Source organism: Rhinatrema bivittatum, chromosome 2 (genome assembly GCF_901001135.1).
Source record: "Rhinatrema bivittatum chromosome 2, aRhiBiv1.1, whole genome shotgun sequence".
Taxonomy (NCBI): Eukaryota; Metazoa; Chordata; class Amphibia; order Gymnophiona; family Rhinatrematidae; genus Rhinatrema; species Rhinatrema bivittatum.
The window spans coordinates 188,284,836-188,309,625 of record NC_042616.1 but is presented as its reverse complement, the minus strand read 5'-3'; the positions used below and the strand labels follow the sequence as shown (position 1 = coordinate 188,309,625).

General features: G+C 46.3%; 1 protein-coding gene across 10 annotated transcripts in view; it reads right to left on the bottom strand.

Moving 5' to 3' along the window:
- The window catches only part of PHF14 (PHD finger protein 14), a 1,104,121-nt gene that overhangs the window by 595,377 nt on the left and 483,954 nt on the right, over positions 1-24,790 (bottom strand). For 8 of the 10 annotated variants that reach the window (XM_029588965.1, XM_029588967.1, XM_029588968.1 and 5 more), the window contains one exon: positions 13,265-13,405. The exons of the other annotated variants lie outside the window; for them this stretch is intronic. In XM_029588965.1, the coding sequence (XP_029444825.1) occupies positions 13,265-13,405 (141 nt within the window). The remainder of the gene's footprint in view (positions 1-13,264; positions 13,406-24,790) is intronic. 10 annotated transcript variants of the gene reach the window in all.

The window sequence follows — 24,790 nt, the reverse complement described above, 5'->3', positions numbered from 1 at the left end:
ATATTTATTAGGTGTCTTAAAATATATGGTTTTTAAAATTTGATAACTGGGTGATTAATATTAGTAAATGATCAGCAGTATGTCTGAAATTAGTCAATCACTAAAAATCAGGGTTAATGTTATTTTAAGAGTAACATTTTGAAGACTTTTCTCCTGGCTTGGGTGATAATTTCTATATAAAAAAATAAGGCAGGGATGGACAGGGGACAGGGTGGGTTGTAGAGTGAGAATCAAACTAGTAACTAGCTGCCCAAGAACCAGTACTTTTACTTTCACAGATTAAGTAAATGACCTTTGCAGATTCACAATTCAAACACTGGCAAAGATATACTATCTTTTAGTAACTCAGAGAATCAAAGTTTATTTTCCCACACAACAAAAAATTCCAACATTGGTAAATCCTAACCCTAAAACTAGCAAATATTACTAATACTGGCAAATAAATACTATCTTGAATTAGCTCAAAGAATTGAAGTCTATTTTCCTAATAAATGAATCACCAACTATGATGGTCTACCTAACCCTTCCTTCCTGGGCAGTATCCCGGGGAGACTTGTCCTTGGTGCAAGAGGACGATACATCACCTGGAGAACAGGACCTTACTAAAGGATCATGTCTTGCTATACCAGGGTGATGCTCTATGACCAGGAGATCTTCTTCCTTCAAGGGAGCACCAGGGCTGCCAGACTGGAATTGGGACATGGCTACTATGTTCTGAAGGTCTCTGCTATATACCTCTGTCTACCTCAGCTTCTCCAGGTCTGCCACTCTAGCTTCCAAAGATCAAACGTGTTCTATGAGAGCCAGGAGCTTTCTGCACTGGGTGCACATATATAGGCTCTCACCAGCTCCTTCAACACACAAAACCAACAGGAGCCAATTTACATTTTTTTAAATGGGAGAAACATCTTTCCTCTATACTGCACTCATAATAACTTGTGCTGCGACATGCTGCATGAGCGGTATACTACGGATATATTTGTTTGGAATCCCAACCAACAAACTGTTACAATAATTTTCATGAGATAAAACTAAGGCCTGAAGTATAGCAATGTTCTAGTCTCTAGACAAGAAACGTTCTGGCTTGTTTAATCTAACGTAAAGTGCCCAAAGCACATTTTGCAAATATGTTTAATCTGTGGGATCATTACTAATCAACTATTCAAAATAACATCAAGATCCTTAATTTGTTGTTTAACTGGAAACAGTGATATTATGTCCCACAGAACTACTTCAGATTAACCAATAAAGCTACAAATTTTTTAAATATTCAACTTTAATTTATTCTTGTAAGTCAAAGATAAATATTTATTTATGCTTTTTATATACTGTCGTTCCAACAGAAGATCACAATGGTTTACATAAATTGTATTCTATTATATTTGATAATATTGTATTAACAGGTTCTTATTTAAAGTAATAGTATCTATTTTAATACTATTGATTATAACATTCAAAGTTAATTTAATATTGATATTTCCTGTTTCAGTTTGGAATAGTTTTTAGTCAAATATACTGTGATGTGCTGAGAAGAGCTAATATTTCTGGAATAATTATGTTCATTATTTGAAATCTCTTTACATGAGTTCATAGGCTTTTCTGAAGAGCCAGGTTTTAAGTTCTTGTTTGAATTTCTTTTTTTCTGTTAACAGTCTTATTGATTCAGGTAGATCATTCCACAGTTTAGGTCCTGCTATTGTGAACATTTGTTCTTTTATTTGTGTTAGATGAGTGTTCAGATTTGAAGGAACTTTAAGAAGATGTTTCTTTTGCGATCTGAGATCTTTGTAGGCTGTAGATATTTATTGTTATTCCTGGAGGAGATGGATCATAGTTGTTTATGACATTAAAGATGAGGGATAAAACTTTGTAATGGATTCAGAATTTTATTGGAAGCCAGTGAAGGTCGATTAGTGAAGGGATAATATAATCAAATTTTCTAGTTCCTATAAAGAGTCTTGAAGAAGCATTTTGGAGAAGTTGTAGTGGTTTAATTGTGCTTGCAGGAAGGCCCAACAGAAGTGAGTTGCAATAGTCCAGGTTCAAAAATATCAATGTTTGTAGGACTATGCGGAAATCTTGGAAGATAAGTAATGGTTTTAGATGGTAGCCTTCTGGAAGAGGTAAACCCCATCCGCCTTCCTATTTATAGGATGCACTGTGAGAGGGTGCTCCAACATCCTCAGCAGCAACTACATAAAGATCTCGAGTACCAGAACCACCTCAATCTCCTTAGAAGGCTCCAAGAACTGAAGAACTTCAAGCATTTTGTGCCTGGTATCTTCTTCAGTCAAAAGTTGAAATGGGATGGCCTCTGCCATCAACCTGACGAACCCTGCAAAGATCAAGTCTTCAGGGCTGACCTCATTCGCTCCTCTGGAGAAGGGCTTGATGGGAGATCATCCAAATCCTTGAAGGAGGAGTCAGTCTGATCAACCCCCAGGTGTCATAGGGACCCTCATATTCACTGTAGACCACAGGGGATGGAGTCCTTCGTGCTCGGCAGACATCCAGAGGTGCAGGCACAGATGGAACTGGTCATGGGACTACTGGCCTCGGCAGAGCTTTGTCCTCTGAGGAACCTGCGATGACCACCTTATTTGTAGGGGTGGGTCCCAGTACTCCGCTGGGCACTGGTGCCATCCCAGTAACTGTTGCCAGCTGGGTCAGTAAGGCACCGATGAGCACACCGAGCTTCTCCAGAAGCAGTAGTCGCACAGGTGGCATCTGCTCCAGTGCTGCGGGACTAAAGCCTTGCCGTGCCCAATTCACCGCTAGCTCGACTCAACGCTCCAGCTTCTCCTCAAACATTGCCGATGCCAACACTGACAGGGAGGAAGGAGAGGTGGCCATATCTTCCTCGAACCCATGAGGAGGTTCAGTGACTGGCACCAGGACCGATGGAGACAGTCACAGACCCTGGACAACGATGGAGGTTTGCCACTCCTCACCACGGGGTCACTTCGGAGGCATTGCAGCAAAGACGGTGCATTTCCTTGCCGGGCACCATGCAGCAATGATGGCCTGCGCCAATGCTTCTTGGTCTTCCTATGACACTTTGCCCGGTCTTTCCCCAGTGCCAAGGTCAAGGACGATGAACCCAACATCCTCGTCCCAGAGGATAATGACAACTTTCAGTCTCCGGTGCCCCTATCCACTGCCAACCAACAGAACAGACGGTCCCCGTCGATGTCTATGGTGGTGTAGTTCCAAGGTCCTCTGATGCCAATGCCACCAAGCCATGGCTCGAACTTCTTTGACCAAAAGAGGTTGTCCATCCTGTTGAGTTGAAGCCAACGTCCTTTTGGGGTCATCTGGGCACACAAATGGCAACCTCAGACATCATGTGATGCACCCAGGTAGAGGATGCAAACCTCATGAGGATCAGTGATTAACATGTTCTGCTGACACTGGGTGCATCGGTAGAAGCCAGACGTGGCCATGACGTGGCAAAAGAATGGGAAAATACGGAACGATGGCAACAGGTGTCGATGGAAAACAGGTATGAGGCATCACCACCACAGGGGGGAACTGACCGTGAAAGAAAACTTACCCAAACGCTGAAAACCATGACTGGGGACTCTAAAGGGAAGTACCGAGGGATCTGGTGACAGACGTTTGAAGAGAGACAGTGAAAAACTGCAAAAAGAAGTTTTCCATGAGGCAAAAAGCCAAAGTTGTATAGCTCAATCTAATCGCAATGCTGACAGCTCCACGGAAAAGAAAACCCGATGAGGGACCCCACATGGACGAGTGGTATAGTGCATGCTGGGCATGCTCAGTGTGCGTAGTCAGTTTCTAGAAACTTTGATATAAGTTTTCTGCATTTGGCTCCATCTGATGTCACCCATGTGTGAAGACTACCATCCTGCTTGTCCTCTGAGAACTGATTTTTCTGAAAAAGTAATTGTCCAGGTTTCAGTTAATTTCCCCTTTCTTGCAGCATCCATTATCACTGTCAACACTTAAGAGGATTCAGAAACCCAGAAAAAAATGGTTTACAGTGGGCTCTGCTAGAACAAGTCCTTGAGAGACACACCCGATATCCCCAGCTTTGCAGCATCCTATGTATGAACCCTCACTTCCACAGAGAATTCAAACATCCAAGATCCAGAAACCTGGGAATAATTGCTTAACAGCAGGCGCTGGCAGAATAAGGCCTGTGATGAAGAAACACACACTCTCCCCATTTTTACCCTTACATAATTCCTTTTCTGCATTTGAAAATGAGGAAGCCCCAGAAATATATTTATTTATTAGATTTTTATATTCTGCTTTTCAGCCCTTCAAAGCGAATTATGAGGTGATGTCTGAAAGAGAAGTAGTCACCCAATGCAACCAGAAACCCTTCAACATGAACAAATGTCATAAAAGAAAACTTCTGCTGGGAGACTCGATTATCAGAGGAACCAATTTGAGAGTTCATTTTGAAGGAGACACAACAGTTAAATGTTTCGAGGATCCTCAGCTAATAGAAATGCAAACAGGTGATCAAAGCCATTCTAAAAGAAAGTAGGAACTCTGATATCAATGTTTTCCATCTGGGGACCATCAACCTCGAAAGAAATGGTGCCCATGAAGTAAAAAAAGATGATCTTCCCTAGATTTTGGAAAGAAGACACATGGCAAAGATTACTGCCTTTTCAGAAGTATTACCTGTTCATGGAAAGGGAAAGGAAAGGCTATGCCATATAGACAAATTCTATTCCTGACTCAAAATCTGGTGTACAGAAAGTGTTTTTGGATACACTGGAGTCTGTGGCCATCTATGGAGCAATAAAAGATTATATGGTAAAGATGGTCTTCATTTACTTGTGGCAGGAAAAAAGTTGCTAAGTGAGAAATTCAAATCATATTACCAGGCATTTAAACTAGAGAATGGGGGTGGCAGGAGGTAGCAAAATAAAAAGGCTTGTCACTCCCCAAATGATACAGGAAGTAGGAGGAGAAAATAAAATCAATCAGATCAAAATAGCAGAAAAGGTGACTAGGAAAAACAGCAAATCAAGGAATAAAAGCTGGAAAATCATGACCACAAATGATCCTAGTTTGGGCAATAAAATCCTAGACCTGCAGGCCTTAAGAGATGGAAATGGATTTGGACATTGTTGCTGTTATGGTGACATGGTTCATGAAGTCTCATAATTGGGACACAGCCATCCCGGGCTACAACTTGTTAAGGAAGGACAGAAAAGGGGGAGGAATAGTTCTTTATGTCAAAAACTATATCTAAGTACTGAATTGCAAGGGATGTAACAGAGAAAAATTATGGAAAGTCTTAAAAAAAAAAAAAAGATGGTGCTTCCATTTTTACTGGTGTGGTCTACCGGCCTCCAACTGAAATAGAAGAACTGGACAAAGATCTGGTCGAAGACATCCAAAAGGTGGGAAAGGGTTCTGTTCAACATCTTTGTGAGTGACACAGTGGAAGGGATACATGGTAAAGTGTATTTGCAGATGAAACTAAGATCTGAAACAGAGTAAACACACCTTAAGAGAAAGAGAAAATGGAAAGTGATTTACGAAAGCTTGAAGACTGCTTGAGGATTTTGCAGCTGGGATTCAATGCCAGGAAGCGCAGAGTCATACAACTGGGGTGTGGTAATGCAAAAGAACTGTATGAGATTGGAGGTGAAAGACTAATGTGCACAGACTGGGAGGAGGAAGAACTTAGGGTGATAGTGTCTGGCGATCTGAAGGTGGTGAAGCAATGTGATAAGGCAAAAGTAAAACCAGAACGCTGGGCTGCATAGAGCGAGAGCAATAACTAGTAGGGATGTGAATCGTTTTCCATATCGTCTTAACGATAGAAATCGTGTGGCAGGGCAAGAAAATCGTCTTAGGCACGATTTTTTAGTTAAAAAATCGTTAAAAATCGTTTTTTCCGATTAGTGCGCACTAACTCGAGTTAGTGCGCACTAACGGGAGTTAGTGCGCACTAACTGGGAGTTAGTGCGCACTAACTGAAAATGATACAATTTGACACTTTTCAGGTCAGTTAAGGTCAGTTTAGGAATGAATATGTATTCCTATTGGCTGCCCTCTTATTTATTCATGTTACCAAGTTTCCTACTGACAGTATATGGGGGATGGGAAATGGAAACAGTTGGTAGCTTGACAAAACAAGTAATGTGATCAGTCAATGTGACTAGAACTTGTGCCCTAACCCTGATACCAGGGGTATTGTGATCTTCCTGCACACAGTGCCCTATCCCTATTAATACCAGGAGTGTTGTGATCTTCCTGCACACAGTGCCCTATCCCTAATACCAGGGGTGTTGTGATCTTCCTGCACACAGTGCCCTATTCCTGATACTGGGGGTGTTGTGATCTTCCTGCACACAGTGCCCTATTCCTGATACCGGGGGTGTTGTGATCTTCTTGCACACATCCCGATATCAGGGATAGGGCACTGCATGCAGGAAGATCACAACACTCCTGGTATTAATAGGGATAGGGCACTGCATGCAGGAAGATCACAACACTCCTGGTATTAATAGGGATAGGGCACTGCATGCAGGAAGATCACAACACCCCTGGTATCAGGGATAGGGCACTGTGTGCAGGAAGATCACAATACCCCGGAGGAGTGAGGGTCAGGCAGCTCCCCCCTGTCTGTGAAGCCAGCCTCTCACTAGTAATGCAGGGAGGGAGCTGTCTCAGACTTCACCATCCTCCCCCCCCCCCCTTACCCACACACCATTCACTAGCTGGGACATGGGGGAAGTCAGGAGTGAGGGTCAGGCAGCTCCCCCCTGTCTGTGAAGCCAGCCTCTCACTAGTAATGCAGGGAGGGAGCTGTCTCAGACTTCACCATCCACCCCCCCCCCCCCCCCTCACCCACACACCATTTACTAGCTGGGACATGGGGGAAGTCAGGAGTGAGGGTCAGGCAGCTCCCCCCTGTCTGTGAAGCCAGCCTCTCACTAGTAATGCAGGGAGGGAGCTGTCTCAGACTTCACCATCCCCCCCCCCCCCCCTCACCCACACACCATTCACTAGCTGGGACATGGGGGAAGTCAGGAGTGAGGGTCAGGCAGCTCCCCCCTGTCTGTGAAGCCAGCCTCTCACTAGAAATGCAGGGAGGGAGCTGTCTCAGACTTCACCATCCTCCCCCCCCCCCCTCACCCACACACCATTCACTAGCTGGGACATGGGGGAAGTCAGGAGTGAGGGTCAGGCAGCTCCCCCCTGTCTGTGAAGCCAGCCTCTCACTAGTAATGCAGGGAGGGAGCTGTCTCAGACTTCACCATCCTCCCCCCCCCCCCCCCCCCCACCCACACACCATTCACTAGCTGGGACATGGGGGAAGTCAGGAGTGAGGGTCAGGCAGCTCCCCCCTGTCTGCGAAGCCAGCCTCTCACTAGTAATGCAGGGAGGGAGCTGTCTCAGACTTCACCATCCACCCCCCCCCCCCTCACCCACACACCATTCACTAGCTGGGACATGGGGGAAGTCAGGAGTGAGGGTCAGGCAGCTCCCCCCTGTCTGTGAAGCCAGCCTCTCACTAGTAATGCAGGGAGGGAGCTGTCTCAGACTTCACCATCCTCCCCCCCCCCCCTCACCCACACACCATTCACTAGCTGGGACATGGGGGAAGTCAGGAGTGAGGGTCAGGCAGCTCCCCCCTGTCTGCGAAGCCAGCCTCTCACTAGTAATGCAGGGAGGGAGCTGTCTCAGACTTCACCATCCTCCCCCCCCCCCTCACCCACACACCATTCACTAGCTGGGACATGGGGGAAGTCAGGAGTGAGGGTCAGGCAGCTCCCCCCTGTCTGTGAAGCCAGCCTCTCACTAGTAATGCAGGGAGGGAGCTGTCTCAGACTTCACCATCCTCCCCCCCCCCCCTCACCCACACACCATTCACTAGCTGGGACATGGGGGAAGTCAGGAGTGAGGGTCAGGCAGCTCCCCCCTGTCTGTGAAGCCAGCCTCTCACTAGTAATGCAGGGAGGGAGCTGTCTCAGACTTCACCATCCTCCCCCCCCCCCCCTCACCCACACACCATTCACTAGCTGGGACATGGGGGAAGTCAGGAGTGAGGATCAGGCAGCTCCCCCCTGTCTGTGAAGCCAGCCTCTCACTAGTAATGCAGGGAGGGAGCTGTCTCAGACTTCACCATCCTCCCCCCCCCCTCACCCACACACCATTCACTAGCTGGGACATGGGGGAAGTCAGGAGTGAGGGTCAGGCAGCTCCCCCCTGTCTGTGAAGCCAGCCTCTCACTAGTAATGCAGGGAGGGAGCTGTCTCAGACTTCACCATCCTCCCCCCCCCCCCTCACCCACACACCATTCACTAGCTGGGACATGGGGGAAGTCAGGAGTGAGGGTCAGGCAGCTCCCCCCTGTCTGTGAAGCCAGCCTCTCACTAGTAATGCAGGGAAGGAGCTGTCTCAGACTTCACCATCCTCCCCCCCCCCTCACCCACACACCATTCACCAGCTGGGACATGGGGGAAGTCAGGAGTGAGGGTCAGGCAGCTCCCCCCTGTCTGCGAAGCCAGCCTCTCACTAGTAATGCAGGGAGGGAGCTGTCTCAGACTTCACCATCCTCCCCCCCCCCTCACCCACACACCATTCACTAGCTGGGACATGGGGGAAGTCAGGAGTGAGGGTCAGGCAGCTCCCCCCTGTCTGTGAAGCCAGCCTCTCACTAGTAATGCAGGGAGGGAGCTGTCTCAGACTTCACCATCCCCCCCCCCCCCCCCCCTCACCCACACACCATTCACTAGCTGGGACATGGGGGAAGTCAGGAGTGAGGGTCAGGCAGCTCCCCCCTGTCTGTGAAGCCAGCCTCTCACTAGTAATGCAGGGAGGGAGCTGTCTCAGACTGGTATCAGGGTTAGGGCACTGTGTGCAGGAAGATCACAACACTCCTGGTATTAATAGGGATAGGGCACTGCATGCAGGAAGATCACAACACCCCTGGTATCAGGGATAGGGCACTGTGTGCAGGAAGATCACAATACCCCGGAGGAGTGAGGGTCAGGCAGCTCCCCCCTGTCTGTGAAGCCAGCCTCTCACTAGTAATGCAGGGAGGGAGCTGTCTCAGACTTCACCATCCACCCCCCCCCCTCACCCACACACCATTCACTAGCTGGGACATGGGGGAAGTCAGGAGTGAGGGTCAGGCAGCTCCCCCCTGTCTGTGAAGCCAGCCTCTCACTAGTAATGCAGGGAGGGAGCTGTCTCAGACTTCACCATCCTCCCCCCCCCCCCTCACCCACACACCATTCACTAGCTGGGACATGGGGGAAGTCAGGAGTGAGGGTCAGGCAGCTCCCCCCTGTCTGTGAAGCCAGCCTCTCACTAGAAATGCAGGGAGGGAGCTGTCTCAGACTTCACCATCCTCCCCCCCCCCCTCACCCACACACCATTCACTAGCTGGGACATGGGGGAAGTCAGGAGTGAGGGTCAGGCAGCTCCCCCCTGTCTGTGAAGCCAGCCTCTCACTAGTAATGCAGGGAGGGAGCTGTCTCAGACTTCACCATCCTCCCCCCCCCCCTCACCCACACACCATTCACTAGCTGGGACATGGGGGAAGTCAGGAGTGAGGGTCAGGCAGCTCCCCCCTGTCTGTGAAGCCAGCCTCTCACTAGTAATGCAGGGAAGGAGCTGTCTCAGACTTCACCATCCTCCCCCCCCCCCTCACCCACACACCATTCACTAGCTGGGACATGGGGGAAGTCAGGAGTGAGGGTCAGGCAGCTCCCCCCTGTCTGTGAAGCCAGCCTCTCACTAGTAATGCAGGGAGGGAGCTGTCTCAGACTTCACCATCCTCCCCCCCCCCCCTCACCCACACACCATTCACTAGCTGGGACATGGGGGAAGTCAGGAGTGAGGGTCAGGCAGCTCCCCCCTGTCTGTGAAGCCAGCCTCTCACTAGTAATGCAGGGAGGGAGCTGTCTCAGACTTCACCATCCTCCCCCCCCCTCACCCACACACCATTCACTAGCTGGGACATGGGGGAAGTCAGGAGTGAGGGTCAGGCAGCTCCCCCCTGTCTGCGAAGCCAGCCTCTCACTAGTAATGCAGGGAGGGAGCTGTCTCAGACTTCACCATCCTCCCCCCCCCTCACCCACACACCATTCACTAGCTGGGACATGGGGGAAGTCAGGAGTGAGGGTCAGGCAGCTCCCCCCTGTCTGTGAAGCCAGCCTCTCACTAGTAATGCAGGGAGGGAGCTGTCTCAGACTTCACCATCCTCCCCCCCCCCCTCACCCACACACCATTCACTAGCTGGGACATGGGGGAAGTCAGGAGTGAGGGTCAGGCAGCTCCCCCCTGTCTGTGAAGCCAGCCTCTCACTAGTAATGCAGGGAGGGAGCTGTCTCAGACTGGTATCAGGGTTAGGGCACTGTGTGCAGGAAGATCACAACACTCCGGGTATTAATAGGGATAGGGCACTGTAAGAGATGACTGTAGTAGATTGAATAAAGATCTGATGTTTCTGCTCTCCTCACACCAAACAAAACAACACACAAGCAGAGAAGCCCTTCTTACAAAGCTGAGCTAGTGAGTTAAGTAGGAGGAAAAGTAAACATACTGGTGCCAGTGTGGCTACTTAAAAAATACACTTACCAACAATCAATTACATATATTTGAACTGTGTACAGTTCCAGCCAGGACCACCTTTCTAAAATGCACAGTGATTGGCAAATTCAACATGCACTAGCATTTCAGGTGCCTGCTAACAAAAATAATAAACAAACAAGTTCTAGTCACGTGAGTGCTGATCATTACATTACTTTTTTTGTCAAGCTTCCAACTGTTTCCATTTCACATCCCCCCAACCATATTGGTAACATCAATAGATAAGAGCACAGCCAGCCAATAGGAATACATACATACATATTCATTCCTAAGTGACCTTTACTGACCTGGGAAGTGTGAACACTTTGTTTCATTTTCTGTTGGTGTTCGTTAGTTTCCAGTTCCATTTCCCATCCCCCCAACCATCACCTCAGTGGTAACCTTGGTAATATCAATAGATAAGAGGGCAGCCAGCCAATAGGAACACATGTTCATTCCTAACTGACCTTCAGTGACCTGGAAAGTGTTTATTTGTATCATTTTCAGTTAGTGCGCACTAAATCGAGTTAGTGCGCACTAACGGGGAGTTAGTGCGCACTAACTCGAGTTAGTGCGCACTAACACGATTTAACGATTTTTAACGATAAATCGTTAGAATTTCTATTGTATCGTGTTCTATAACGATTTAAGACGATATAAACATTATCGGACGATAATTTTAATCGTTGAAAAACGATTCACATCCCTAATAACTAGTAAGATATAGGAGGTGGAGAAACCCTTATACAGATCCTTGGTGAGATCTCACCTGGAGTTACTGTGTTATACGGCCAAGTCCAAAAGTAAAGCATGTAAAGTAGCCTTGCCTGAATTTTCAAGAAGGCTCCTCACCCAGTAAAAATGTTGCCAAGTTAATATATAAGGCTTGGGGGTAACCTGCACGGAGCAGTGATTACTATTATAAGAAACTTGCTGGGCAGAGTAGATGGACCATGTGCTCTTTCTCTGCCATCAGAATTATATCACTATGTATATATAATGATCTTTATATACCTCTTAGCCTGCTTTAGCTCCTTCAGAGCTTCTACTCTAGCTTCCATGCTCCTTTTCAGAAAGGTAAGATATCTTTGGATTGGGAGCAAACATCTGATCTCACTCCAACAAACAGATAATCATATATATGGCATTCAGTGCAAAAGACTGAGAAGCCCCCATCTCACTGCAGAACTGCTGTCTATATTAAATTTATTTGACTTTGTTTACTTTATAGCCAAAAAGACTTAATGTACCTGTCTTTCCTCTTCTTACTCATTCTCAAACTTCCTTGCCCCCTCTCATGCCCTCCATACTGTAATCCACTTCCCCTCATGCTTCACCCGAGTCTTGCACAGCCAGAGGTGGGAGGGGTGCCATGCCATATATGGCCAAATCCTGCTCTGTAACTGTGCCTTTTAACCTTGTCATAGTAGAAAACCCCTAGCTCGGGCTTCCCCTTCCAATATTCTCCCCATCCTGGCTGGCAACTGGAGAGGCACTTAATACACTGTCAGCTTCCTCTGCCGTACAAGGCCAGTAATACGGTATGAGCCACACAAATCCCTACACACCTTGTGGCTCATATCATAAGACCGATCCTATACAGTAGAAAATCTAATTCAGCATTAAAGGCCACTTTTCCTGCTGGCTGCAAAAAGATCAGCATGGGGAGGCCCCAGCTGGGGTTTGTTTCTGCTGGAAGGGGTTGAAAACTCAGTCTGATGGCATGGTTTCCGTCCCACCGCTTGCTCTGCAAGAATCAGGCTCTGTGCTTATCTTATGCATGTGCATCTGCACCACTAGACCCTGCCTGTAATGTCTGAAATTACAGATGTATGGAGAAATGGACAAACAAAATACATAAACATGTTTTCATTTTCATAGAATGGGCTAAAATTCATAGCAAGATTTTGAAATGAATAAACAATTATTGTAAAAAAGATATAGCCATGAACATGCAGCACAAGGTATAGTTGCCTTTCATGGCAAATGATTCTTTACTACTTTGTATTAGCCAAGCAAAATCAGAGCTGTATTATTTGTAAGGACAATATCCACATTTCATATTTCAAGGAGAAGAGTTTCATTGTCTTTGAAGATGCTATAAACCCATTTAGTATTTATTTTACAATATCTATTTGGGAATCAATAACTTCGTATGGCCAACTGTCACATACCTTCTTTGTTTCTGCTTCTGCATTTTTGGAAAGAGTAAGATAAACAAAAGGAAAGATTAACATGTAACATTTAGTTCCTTTATGGGGAACCGGGCATAATGATGCAATTGTATTTTGAAAACAAAAATATAATTTTATAATCACATGAAGAAGCAGACAATAGAGAGAACAATGCATGACAGGTGAGCAGAAAAAAAGAAGGCAGTTTATGGTAAGCAATTCACAGAAAATACAAGCAGAAAAAATAAATAGTACTTTCAAAATGACTGGCCACGTTGATGGATTAAGAAAAAGGAATAAATATTGCATGTATAATCGTTTATACAGATATATGCTGATCTCTCTTTCTATATATAGATAAAGAGATTTAAAAGATCATGATCATATTTAAGATCAAATTATTTAATGGTAATGAGTCACAGATAGAACTGCTGGATAACAATGATTTTATGGCAAGGTTATGTGAAGTAAAACACAGATCAATATGTATACAGCAAAAGATTTATTTGATTAATTACCGATAAAAATTCAAGAAGAGGGGATTGCTCCAGAGGTAATTCCAATTGCCTTGAGTCAGGAGCTAGTTTTTCTCTCTTATGCTCCTCACTTTCATCGAGATGAATCTGGGAGCTTCTTCGCCTTCCTCTGGAGCACTGCCTCTATCAAAAGAGTAAGATAATATAAGGAATAAGGAATGATGACAGAACAATTGTGATGCATAGTGTCTCATATGAAAACTAAAAAGAAGTCAGATGCCTAACTGGATTAACATTATGAAATTTCTCAGTCCAAAATAACTAAGCTTTTTCAATTCCATTGTCCTCTACTTGTTCTAGGCTCTGGCTTTTTGAGCTCATTTGACCTCTCCACATGTCAATAATATGCTTTCGTGACAATTTCATTATTCCCCAAACCCATGAAAAGCAGAGTTGCTTACCTGTAACAGGTGTTCTCCTAGGACAGCAGGATGTTAGTCCTCACAAGTAGGTGAAATCATCAGATGGAGCCTGGCACAGGAAACTTTGACTGGCACACTGAGCATGCCCAGCGTGCCACTATCTATGCGGGGTCCCTCTTCAGTCTTGTAATATATAATTACGAAAAAATAAACATAGGAGAATCCCAACTCCGCGGGGTGACGGGCAGGTTTCCTGAGGACTAACATCCTGCTGTCCTAGGACAACACCTGTTACAGATAAGCAACTCTGCTTTCTCCTAGGATAAGCAGGATGGTAGTCCTCACAAATGGGTGAATACCTAGCTACAGGCTGTTCCCAGATAAAGAGACCAACAGCAACCTAACCAGGTGCCAACGGGCACAACAACTGAGATGCTGTTGGTAACACAGAGAATCGGCCTGAAACCAAAAAATGGGCCTGAGGCAGGAAGAGTTGGGTTCTACACCTGACAAGGTTCCAGAGGACAGCCTGGCCGAAACTAGTATCGCATCGGCCAGACTATCAAGACAGTAGTGCAAAGCAAAGGTGTGGAGAGAACTCCATGTCACAGCTTTGCAGATTTCGTCCACAGGGACAGCTCGCAAGTGGGCAACCGATACTGCCATGGCACGAACAGAGTGAGCCTTGACATGTCCTCCCAATTGTAGTCCTGCCTTCTTATAGCAGAAAGAAAAAGTCCGCCAGCCAATTTGACAAGGTCTGCTTGGTCACGGCAACTTCCAATTGGTTCTTGTCAAAAGAGATGAAGAGTTGTGCGAATTGCCTGTAGCCTGCTGTACGCTCCAGGTAGAAGGCTAAAGCCCTTTTGCAATCTAGGCTGTGCACAGCCCATTCACCCTAGTGCGAGTGTCGCTTAGGAAAGAAGATGGGCAGGACAATAGACTGGTTCAGATGGAAATCAGTCACCACCTTCGGTAGGAAGTTGGGGTGTATACGAAGAACTACCCAATCGTGGAAGAACTTCGTACAGGGCCGATATGACACCAGAGCCTGATGTTCACTTGACCCTTCATGCCGAAGTGACTGCTACCAGAAAAATGACCTTCCAGGTGAGGTACTTCAGGTAACAAGAGTGCAAAGGTTCAAAAGGAGGCTACATCAGATGGGCCAAGAAACTGCAGGGGGTCCTAGGGGAGGCTTCAACTGAAGCAGTCCCCACATGAAGTGACCTACGATAGGTAACACCGAAATGGGCAATCCATCCAAATGTGGTGGTAGGTCCCAATAGCACTATGATGCACTCTATCAGAGGTGATCTACAAGCCAGTCTCTGATACGTGCAGCAGGTAATCCAAGAGTTTAGCTATGGAGCAAGAAAACGGATACAAGCCGTGGCTCTCGCACCAAACGGAAAATCTCTTCCATTTCAGGCTATAAGCCCTCCTAGTGGAAGGCTTCCTAGAGGCTTCCTAGACTCCACCAGGACCCGGGCCATACCCTCTGAGAGGTCCAGGGGCTGTAAGGTCAACCTCTCAACATCCATAAGAACATGCCATACTGAGTCAGACCAAGGGTCCATCAAGCCCAGCATCTTGCTTCCAACCGTGGCTAATCCAGGCCATAAGAACCTGGCAAGTATCCAAAAACTAAGTCTATCCCATGCTACTGATGCTAGTAATAGCAGTAACTATTTTCTAAATCAACTTAATTAACAGCAGGTAATGGACTTCTCCTCCAAGAACTTATCCTGCTGTGAGAAGGGCAGAGAGTTTTGTCCGAAGTATGACCTGATGGGTGGATGAACCCCACGATGGACATCGGGGAGAGTTCTTTGGGAGACATCTGAAATTGAGCCAGTACCCTGACGAACTATGGTAATGACCCATTGGTCCAAAGTGATGGCACCCCAGTGGTGGGCAAAGCCGATCAGCATGCCCCCTACTGGGGGAATGTTTGGCTGACTCGTGCTCCCTCGCCACCAGTCAAAAGCCCGTGGCCGAGGCTTGCTGGGGAGCTGGTTGAGGCCTAGGCGCCCACTGTTGCCGGGAATGGCCCCTGGAGCTATGCAGCGTGCGAGTCCAAGAAGCAGGGGGATAATATTTTCACTGCCTGTAAAAGGGCTTCCTGGAGCTTGGCCTAGAAGACTTCCTGGCAGAGGAAGGTGCATCTGAATCACTAGCAGAGAGCTGTTGGAGGGTTTTGTGGTCGTTCAACTGAGCCATCGCATCCTGGACCTTATTCCCAAACAGGATGTCACCTGTGCATGGGAGGTCAGCCAACGTCTCCTGCACCTCTGGGTGAAGGTCAGAGGGCCGGAACCAGGCCATTCTATGGACACCGATGCCCACAGCAGCTACTCGGGCCACAGTTTCAAACACATCGCAGGTGGACCTCACCTCATGTTTGCCAGCCTCTAAGCCTTGCAGGACAATAGCCGAGAGCGACTCCTGCTGCGGCAAGCTCTCCTCAAGGTCCTGACCTGTTCTGGTTGTATTGGGTCATATGCAACTGGTAGGCGGCAATACGGGCAATGAGCATAGTGCCCTGAAAGACCTTTCTGCTCAGAGCATTGAGTTCCCTATGTTCCTGCCCAGGAGGGGCAGAGACATGGTTACGGGAGCGTTTGGCCTTTTTAAGAGCAGATTTCACTACCACTGACTGGTGGGGGGAGAAGTCGCCTTCTGAATCCCAAGATCTGATGTACCAAATAGGTAGCATCCGCCTTCTTATTGACTGGAAATATGGAGATTGAGTGTTCCCACATCCGAAGGAGGTGGTCTTTAAAGATGTCATGAATGGGAACACCACGATTTCCTTGACAGCGTCGACAAACTGCAGCACTTTCAGCATCTTATGTCACGCATCCTCCTCCATAAGAAGTTGGAAGGGGATAGCCTCGACCATGGCCCTGCCGAACCCCGCAAAGGAATTATCCTTTGGGGGGACAGAAGGCTTGAAGAGGTGGTCGTCCAAGAATTCGAATGAAGGCTCTGAGGATTCGCCCCCCCCCCCCCCCCCCAAAGGTCACAACAGCCTTCTTCCTCACTAAAGCCATCGTGGAGCTGGCGCATCGAATATCCTAGCCCTGGGTCCCGATGGCTTTGGAGGCACCGAGGGCTCCACAGGAATCGAAGGTTCCCCCAGCAACGGGGCCCAGGCAAAGGCTCAGGAAACCGAGGCCTCAAGAACGCAGCACCGGCCGCATCTTCCTCCTCCTCGGATCCAATGATAGGGATCACTCCCAAGGGGGGGGCATCGGTGGCCACTGGGGAAACAAAGGTTCTTCAGGCACCGGTTGTGTCGGGAGGGCTCCTAGAAGAACAACCAGACACTTGGGCAGACACACCAGAATAGACGGCAGAGGCTCTGGGACCGCACTCTGCATCCCTGCGGTCCAACTCCTCCTGAAAGTCTGGTGAGGCCAGAACTGAGGGAGAGGGATAAGGTATCACTGGCTCATCCTAGGTTCTCCGAGGAGGCATGGTGCCCAGCACAGATATCGGTGGGGAACGCCTGGGACTCGTCTCCGAGGCACGGGGTCGCTTTGGTGGTGGTACAGCAGCTGCCAGTACCACACCAGAACTGGAGCCGTGCAACAACGGCGACCGATGTCGATGCTTGCAGGATCTCCCACAGTGCTCAGCCTGGTCTTTCCCCATGCCTAGGAAGCGGAGGATCCCGATGTCTTGGAAACCAGTGAGATCATGGCTGACCGATCACAGTTCACTCGATCTTTAGAAGATGCAGGAGGAGTAGTGAAAGGAAGCGTATCAACCGCCCAGAGACTATGACTCAGACGCGAGTGTGATGGAGCGGACTTTTAAAAACCGAAAAGTTTCTCCATCTTGTCAAGGTATGCGCAACGGTCTTTGGGCGTCATCTGGTCACACAGATGACACCCTCAGATGTCGTGCAAAGCCTCCAGGCAAAGGATACAAACCGTGGGTATTGGGGGCACCAACTAAAGCCAGACGCCATAAAAATAACCGACGTGCAGTCGACAACCAGTGATCACCAGGAAGTGGGATGCTGTAATCAACCACGAGAAACAGATAAAAGGGGTTTTGAACCTACCACGCCAAGGAGGCAATGACCACGAGAAGGGGGAATCAGACGATGGGACAAGAAAAAAATACTCTATGTTTGCAAGAAAACAAGAAAGCAGCAGAGCTCCACTAACTGCGAGGCAACTGCACTGCGGAAAGAGACCCCGAAGGGAGGACCTCGCTTGCACGCGCAGATAGGGGCATGCTCAGTGTGCAGGTCAAAGCTTCTAAAAATTTTGATAAAAGTTTTCCGTGCTGGGCTCCATCAGATGATACCACCCACATCTGAGGACTACCATCCTGCTTGTCCTAGGAGAAAAAAATATTGTAAGGAAAGAGAATACAAGACCAATTGATTATGAAGACATAAAATAACCAAGGAGCTCACAAGGCAGCACATGCACAGGAACTCCCATGCATACTCAGTAGTAAAAGCTTTGTTGAGCTTGAGAGATGGGTTCATTTGGCACTGTCAGAAGACATTGCTCTTGAGTCATGGCTAATTCAGCCATGCTTCTGGACAGTGAAATAAAGGTCTCTGTTTATCAAGAATATATTTTAAAATGTGAGAATTGACCACATGCTACTAGATACTGAATGCATCACAAAGCAGCAACATCATCATCCAAGTGAGTGACAACAGCTCACTGTAAAAGGTCACAGAATAATAAAGATTTTCAATCTAAAGCACAGGCAGTGTGTATGCAGGTCTCTCTCATGCATATTCATTAAGGATATCCTGAAAACCAGACTGGTTGGCAGCCCTCGAGGACCGGAATTGCCCACCCCTGTTCTAGAGGATAAATTTAGGATTTTAGGGCCTGATTACAATGACTCTTCTCACATTCTTGTTTAAAGGAAAAATGCTTAGTAAATCAGGTCCTTTAGTAGGAAATTGAAACCCAGAATGTCCAAAGTATCATTCTCAGAAATGTTCCCTATTCCAAGTGCAATCTCCCAGAGCCAGACTGAGCACTAGACTCAATGCATGGATGAGATGATGGTGCAGGGAAGAGATTTGTTGGGAACATTCTGGGGAAGCAGAAGCCTATTCCAATAGGATAAGCTCCACCATAACCAAGGTGGAACCCGCTGCTGGTGCTAACATTAAAAAATGCAGCTTTTAAACTTGACCATGGGGGAAACCCAATAGTCTGTCAGTCCTATCAGCACCAGATAAAGAGCAAAGAGAGGACACAGCAACTAAACTGCAAATTCAGTATTTATTTATGGAAAAGAATTAGACTCTGCCAGGCTGCACAGAGACTAAGGCCCGCCATGTGGCGGGCAGAAAGTTGAAAGGCAGAGAAAAAATAAAATAAGAAACCAAAATAAAAATTATCATAAGGAAAAGAAAAAGAAAAACAGCTGCAGCTCCATAAAAAAATCAAAAGAAAAGTTTTGAGAGATAAAAGCTGAATACTATAACCACATGGCTCCACGGAAAAAAAAAAAAGACTGAGGGACTATGCCTAGGGAGGGATGGCAAACTCCAGTCCACGAATGCTACAAACAGGCCAGGTTTTCAGGATATCTACAATGAATATGCATGAGAAAGATTTGCATGCACTGTTTCCATTGTATGCAAATCTATCTCATGCATATTCAATGTGCATATCCTGAAAACTTGGCCTGTTTGCGGCACTCAAGGACTGGAGTTAGCTATCCCTGGCCTAGGAAGCAGGGTAGTAACTACAGTTGTACATGCTCAGTAGGGCATGTTTGAAAGCTCTAGAATCTAGAATCAAAGTATCCGGTGGAGGGTGGCATTATATGCAAATAACAGTCAAGTAGGATAAAAATTCTTAAAGAAACATAATGCACTGTAGAATCTTAACTGGATAGAAATTCTATATATTACTAGTAAGAGTAAAGCAGTGGAAGTATACTACCATCCACTTAGTCAAGAATAAGAAAAAGACTGTCAAATGCAAGCTGAAATTATAAAGGCACATGAATTTGGCATCACTATAATAATAGAAGATTTCAATTATCCCAGTATTAATTGGGTCAATGCCTCAACAGAACATGCAACACATGTCTCCAGAAACCATAAATTATTTCTTGGAGCGGCTAGTCTTAGAATGGAGAAAAGGGGGAGCTACTTTAGATCAAGTCCTCAATGGAATGAATGACATGGCACAAAGGATTACTCTGGAGAAGTGGCTTAGCAATAGCAATCATAAAGCATTCAAATTTAACAATCACCAAAGGGGGGACATTAAGAAAAACTACTGCAGAAGAATATAATTTGAAAAGAGAGACTATGATCAAATGAGGAAACTAGGTAGAAATAAACTAAAAAGGAGCAGTTGGCAAGGTTAAAAGTTTACAGGAAGCTTAAACATTTAAAATGCCAACTTGGAAGCCCAGATAAAATGTATTCCAAGCATTAAAAAAAAAGTTAAAGGAAGACCAAATAACTGCCAGAATGGTTTCAAAGCAAGGTAAAAGCAGCTATAGCTAAAAGGGCATTCAAAAAAAAAGAAAGCATACCCAGATAAGGAAACTTAAGAGTATAAATACTGGCAAGATCAACATAAAACAGGAGTGACAGAGAGGCAAAGAAAATTTGAGAAACTTGCCATAAAGGAAAAACTAATAAACTTATCAAGTACATTTCCAGCAAAAAACCTGTGAGGGAATCAGCTGACCACTGGATGACCAAAAGAGCAAAAGGGGTGCTGAGAAGACAGGAAATAGCAGAAAAACTAAATGAATTGTTTGTTGCTATCTTTGCTGGAAAGGATGTTAGGGAAGTCCCTTACCAAAAACATTTTTTGATAATGACTATTCTCAGTAATTAAAATATTGCTGTGATAATGGAAGATTTAATAGATTAATTTGACAAATTAAAGGTTAACAAATCACTAGGACTGGAAGGTATGCATACCAGACTCCGGTAACTCATATGTGAAATTGCATATATTTTACTAATAATTTGTAACTTATTTAAAACAGCCACAGTTTCTGTAGACTAGAGAGTAGCCAAAGTAATACTAAATTTTAAAAAGGGTTTCTGAGGTGATTCTGGAAACTATAGACCAACCTGCTGCTCCCTGCCCTCCCCCCCTCCCAATATTTGCTACCCTAGGCAATTGCATAATGTGCGCCTAGTGACAAATCCAAGGCTGTGCATGATACTGCTTCCCTTGAAAGCCCACAGACTGTGGACCTGAGCACATTCCTGGCCATGTGAGCGTCTAGCAAGCAGATCTGTTCTGTCATATAAGTAATGGTGCCCCATCGCATGAGGCCTGTACAGAAGAATATATCTGCTCCATTTTCAAATTTTCTCTGATATGTCTTACTAACTCTGTTGTATGTGTGCTGCAGGTATGTGTATTGAGACTACGTTATTGTGTGTTAAATAGATAATATTATGGCATGCAGCCCTTTGACTGGAAGAAAGCAGAGGCTAATAGATGCTTCAGATCCATCAGCAATGAAGGTACCCCCTCTTGCAGTACAGGATCGGTGCCATGGGAAGCACAAAAAGCATAGCATACAAACACCTGTCTTGGCCACAGGGAATACAGTATTATACATTCTAAAGTTTATAGTGATTACATAATAATGTAATTGCTGGTGCAGATGTTTAAATGTGAATAGATTATTTACTTTTTCAGATAACACAAGGACGTAGGAGGTACTCTATGAAGTTAGCAAATAGCACATTTAAAACAAATTAGAGAAAATTCTCTCTCATTTCACACAATTAAGCTCTGGAAGTCATTGCTAGAGGATGTGGTAAAAGCAGTTAGTATAGCTGGATTTAGAAAAGGTTTGGACAAGTTCCTGGAAGATAATTCCATAAACTGCTATTCATCAAGTTGACTTAGGGAATTACTGGCATTAATAACATGGGATTTATGTAATGTTCATATGCTTGCTAGATACTTCTATCCTGGATTAGCCACTGTGGAACAGGATGCTGGGCTTAACAATTGGCATATGCGCGAGATAGTGTGGATCCACTTGGTCTGACCCTATATGGCAACTTATATTCTTATGTTTAGTCTATCAGCCAGACTTGTTAAGAACATAAGAACTTGCCATGCTGCGTCAGACCAAGGGTCCATCAAGCCCAGCATCCTGTTTCCAATAGAGGCCAAACCAGGCCACAAGAACCTGGCAATTACCCAAACACTAAGAAGATCCCATGCTACTGTGCAATTAATAGCAGTGGCTATTCCCTAAGGGGCGGATTTTCAGAGCCCTGCTCACCTAAATCCGCCCAAAACCGGGCGGATTTAGGCGAGCAGGGCCCTGCGCGCCGGTAAGCCTATTTTACATAGGCCTACCGGCGCGCGCAGAGCCCCGGGACTCGCGTAAGTCCCGAGGTTTTCGGAGGGGGCGTGTCGGGGGGGCGGGCCCGAACCGCGCGGCGTTTTTGGGGCGTGTCAGGAGCGTTCTGGGGGCAGGCCTGGGGGCATGGCTACGGCCCGGGGCGGTCCGGGGGCGTGGCCGCGCCCTCCGTACCCGCCCCCAGGTCGCGGCCCGGCGCGCAGGAGGCCCGCTCGCGCACGGATTTTTACTTCTCCCTCCGGGAGGCGTAAATCCCCGGAGAAAGGTAAGGGGGGGTGTAGACAGGGCCGGGCGGGTGGGTTAGGTAGAGGAAGGGAGGGGAAGGTGAGGGGAGGGCGTTAGAGGATTCCCTCCAAGGCCGCTCCGATTTCGGAGCGGCCTTGGAGGGAATGGGGGTAGGCTGCGCGGCTCGGCGCGCACCGGCTATACAAAATCGATAGCCTTGCGCGCGCCGATCCAGGTTTTTAGCAGATACGCGCGGCTCCGCGCGTATCTACTAAAATCCAGCGTACTTTTGTTTGCGCCTGGAGCGCAAACAAAAGTAGGCCTATTCGCGGAGTCTGAAAATCCGCCCCTAAGTAAACTTGATTAATAGCCGTTAATGGACTTCTCCTCCAAGAAATTATCCAAACCTTTTTTGAACCTAGCTACACTAACTGCACTAACCACCTCCTCTGGCAACAAATTCCAGAGCTTTATTGTGCGTTGAGTGAAAAAGAATTTTCTCCGATTAGTCTTAAATGTGCTACTTGCTAACTTCATGGAATGCCCCCTAGTCCTTCTATTATTCAAAAGTGTAAATAACCGAGTCACATCTACTCGTTCAAGACCTCTCATGATCTTAAAGACCTCTATCATATCCCCCCCCTCAGCCGTCTCTTCTCCAAGCTGAACAGCCCTAACCTCTTCAGCCTTTCCTCATAGGGGAGCTGTTCCATCTCCTTTATCATTTTGGTTGCCCTTCTCTGTACCTTCTCCATCGCAACTATATCTTTTCTGAGATGTGGCGACCAGAACTGTACACAGTATTCAAGGTGCGGTCTCACCATGGAGCGATATAGAGGCATTATGACATTTTCCGTTTTATTAACAACCATTCCCTTCCTAATAATTCCTAACATTCTATTTGCTTTTTTGACTGCTGCAGCACACTGAGCCGACAATTTCAATGTATTATCTTCAATGATGCCTAGATCTCTTTCTTGGGTGGTAGCTCCTAATATGGAACCTAACATCATGTAACTACAGCAAGGGTTATTTTTCTCTATATGCAACACCTTGCACTTGTCCACATTAAATTTCATCTGCCATTTGGATGCCCAATCTTCCAATCTTGCAAGGTCCTCCTGTAATGTATCACAGTCTGCTTGTGATTTAACTACTCTGAATAATTTTGTATCATCCGCAAATTTGATAACGTCACTTGTCGTATTCCTTTCCAGATCATTTATATATATATTGAAAAGAACCGGTCCAAGTACAGATCCCTGAGGCACTCCACTGTTTACCCTTTTCCACTGGGAAAATTGACCATTTAGTCCTACTCTGTTTCCTGTCTTTTAAACCAGTTTGTAATCCACGAAAGGACATCGCCTCCTATCCCATGACTTTTTAGTTTTCATAGAAGCCTGTCATGAGGGACTTTGTCATACGCCTTCTGAAAATCCAAATATACTACCGGTTCACCTTTATCCACATGTTTATTAACCCCTTCAAAAAAAATGAAGCAGGTTTGTAAGGCAAGACTTCCCTTGGGTAAATCCATGTTGACTGTGTTCCAGTAAATCATGTCTTTCTATATGCTCTCACATGTGTGACACACTGAACACATGACTGTTATGGGGCTCAATGTAAAAGTACAGTTTGCAGCCACAGGAACCCCCCTGACCCACAATATTGGATGTAAAACAGAATTACGACATTCCAAGTACAACATACCCTACAAAAAAGATATTCTGGTTCTGGTGTCATCTCAGTAACAGCAACACAAACTCCTCCTTCTACCAGGCTGAACAGCCCTATTTATGAAAAGACAGCAGTTTACCACCAAAGCATGTCCTCTTGAGAAAACATAACAAATAAGACTAATTAAATACTTAGATGCTTCTAAAATATCTCACCTCAGTCACACACACAGAACCGACCTAACATACTCCCCGTATCTGCAGAAATGCACATAAACTAATCCGCACACAGTTACACCTGTATTATGGTATGCACTCAAACAGTAACAACCCTACCTATGAAAAGGCAATACTACAAATATTACATCAAGCCCTAAACACCAATACACCTCCTATTAGGAAAACAGAACTAGCCAAACAGCTATAGATCCCCACACAGAAATAACTGTAAAATTATACTAATCAACAGCTATGAACAGAATAACATCCAACAATTAAAAACTCAAAAATTATTAAAAACTAGCAGTACCCGGCCACGCGTTGCAGTGGCAGAGTCAGGTTCTTTACCCTCCCTCCCCCTTCATTTTGCTCATTTACCTCAGTCACTCATCCTCCTCCCCCCCTTGGTCACTCACCCCCCCTTCCCTCCCCTGCCCCCACTCCAACTCTCTCCCCTCACACTCACATCTCCCCTCATTCTCTCTCCCCTGACACTCACCTCCCCCCCCCCATTCTCCCTCCCCTGTCACCTCCCCCCGCCTACTGCCTACCCTTCAGATCAGAAAACCTTTGTCTTTCTATTTCTGTGGGAACCCCCCCCCCCTCAATCCCAACCCTTTAAATCAAATAATAACCCCCCACCCTCCTGCCCCCTCCCAAGACCTGGG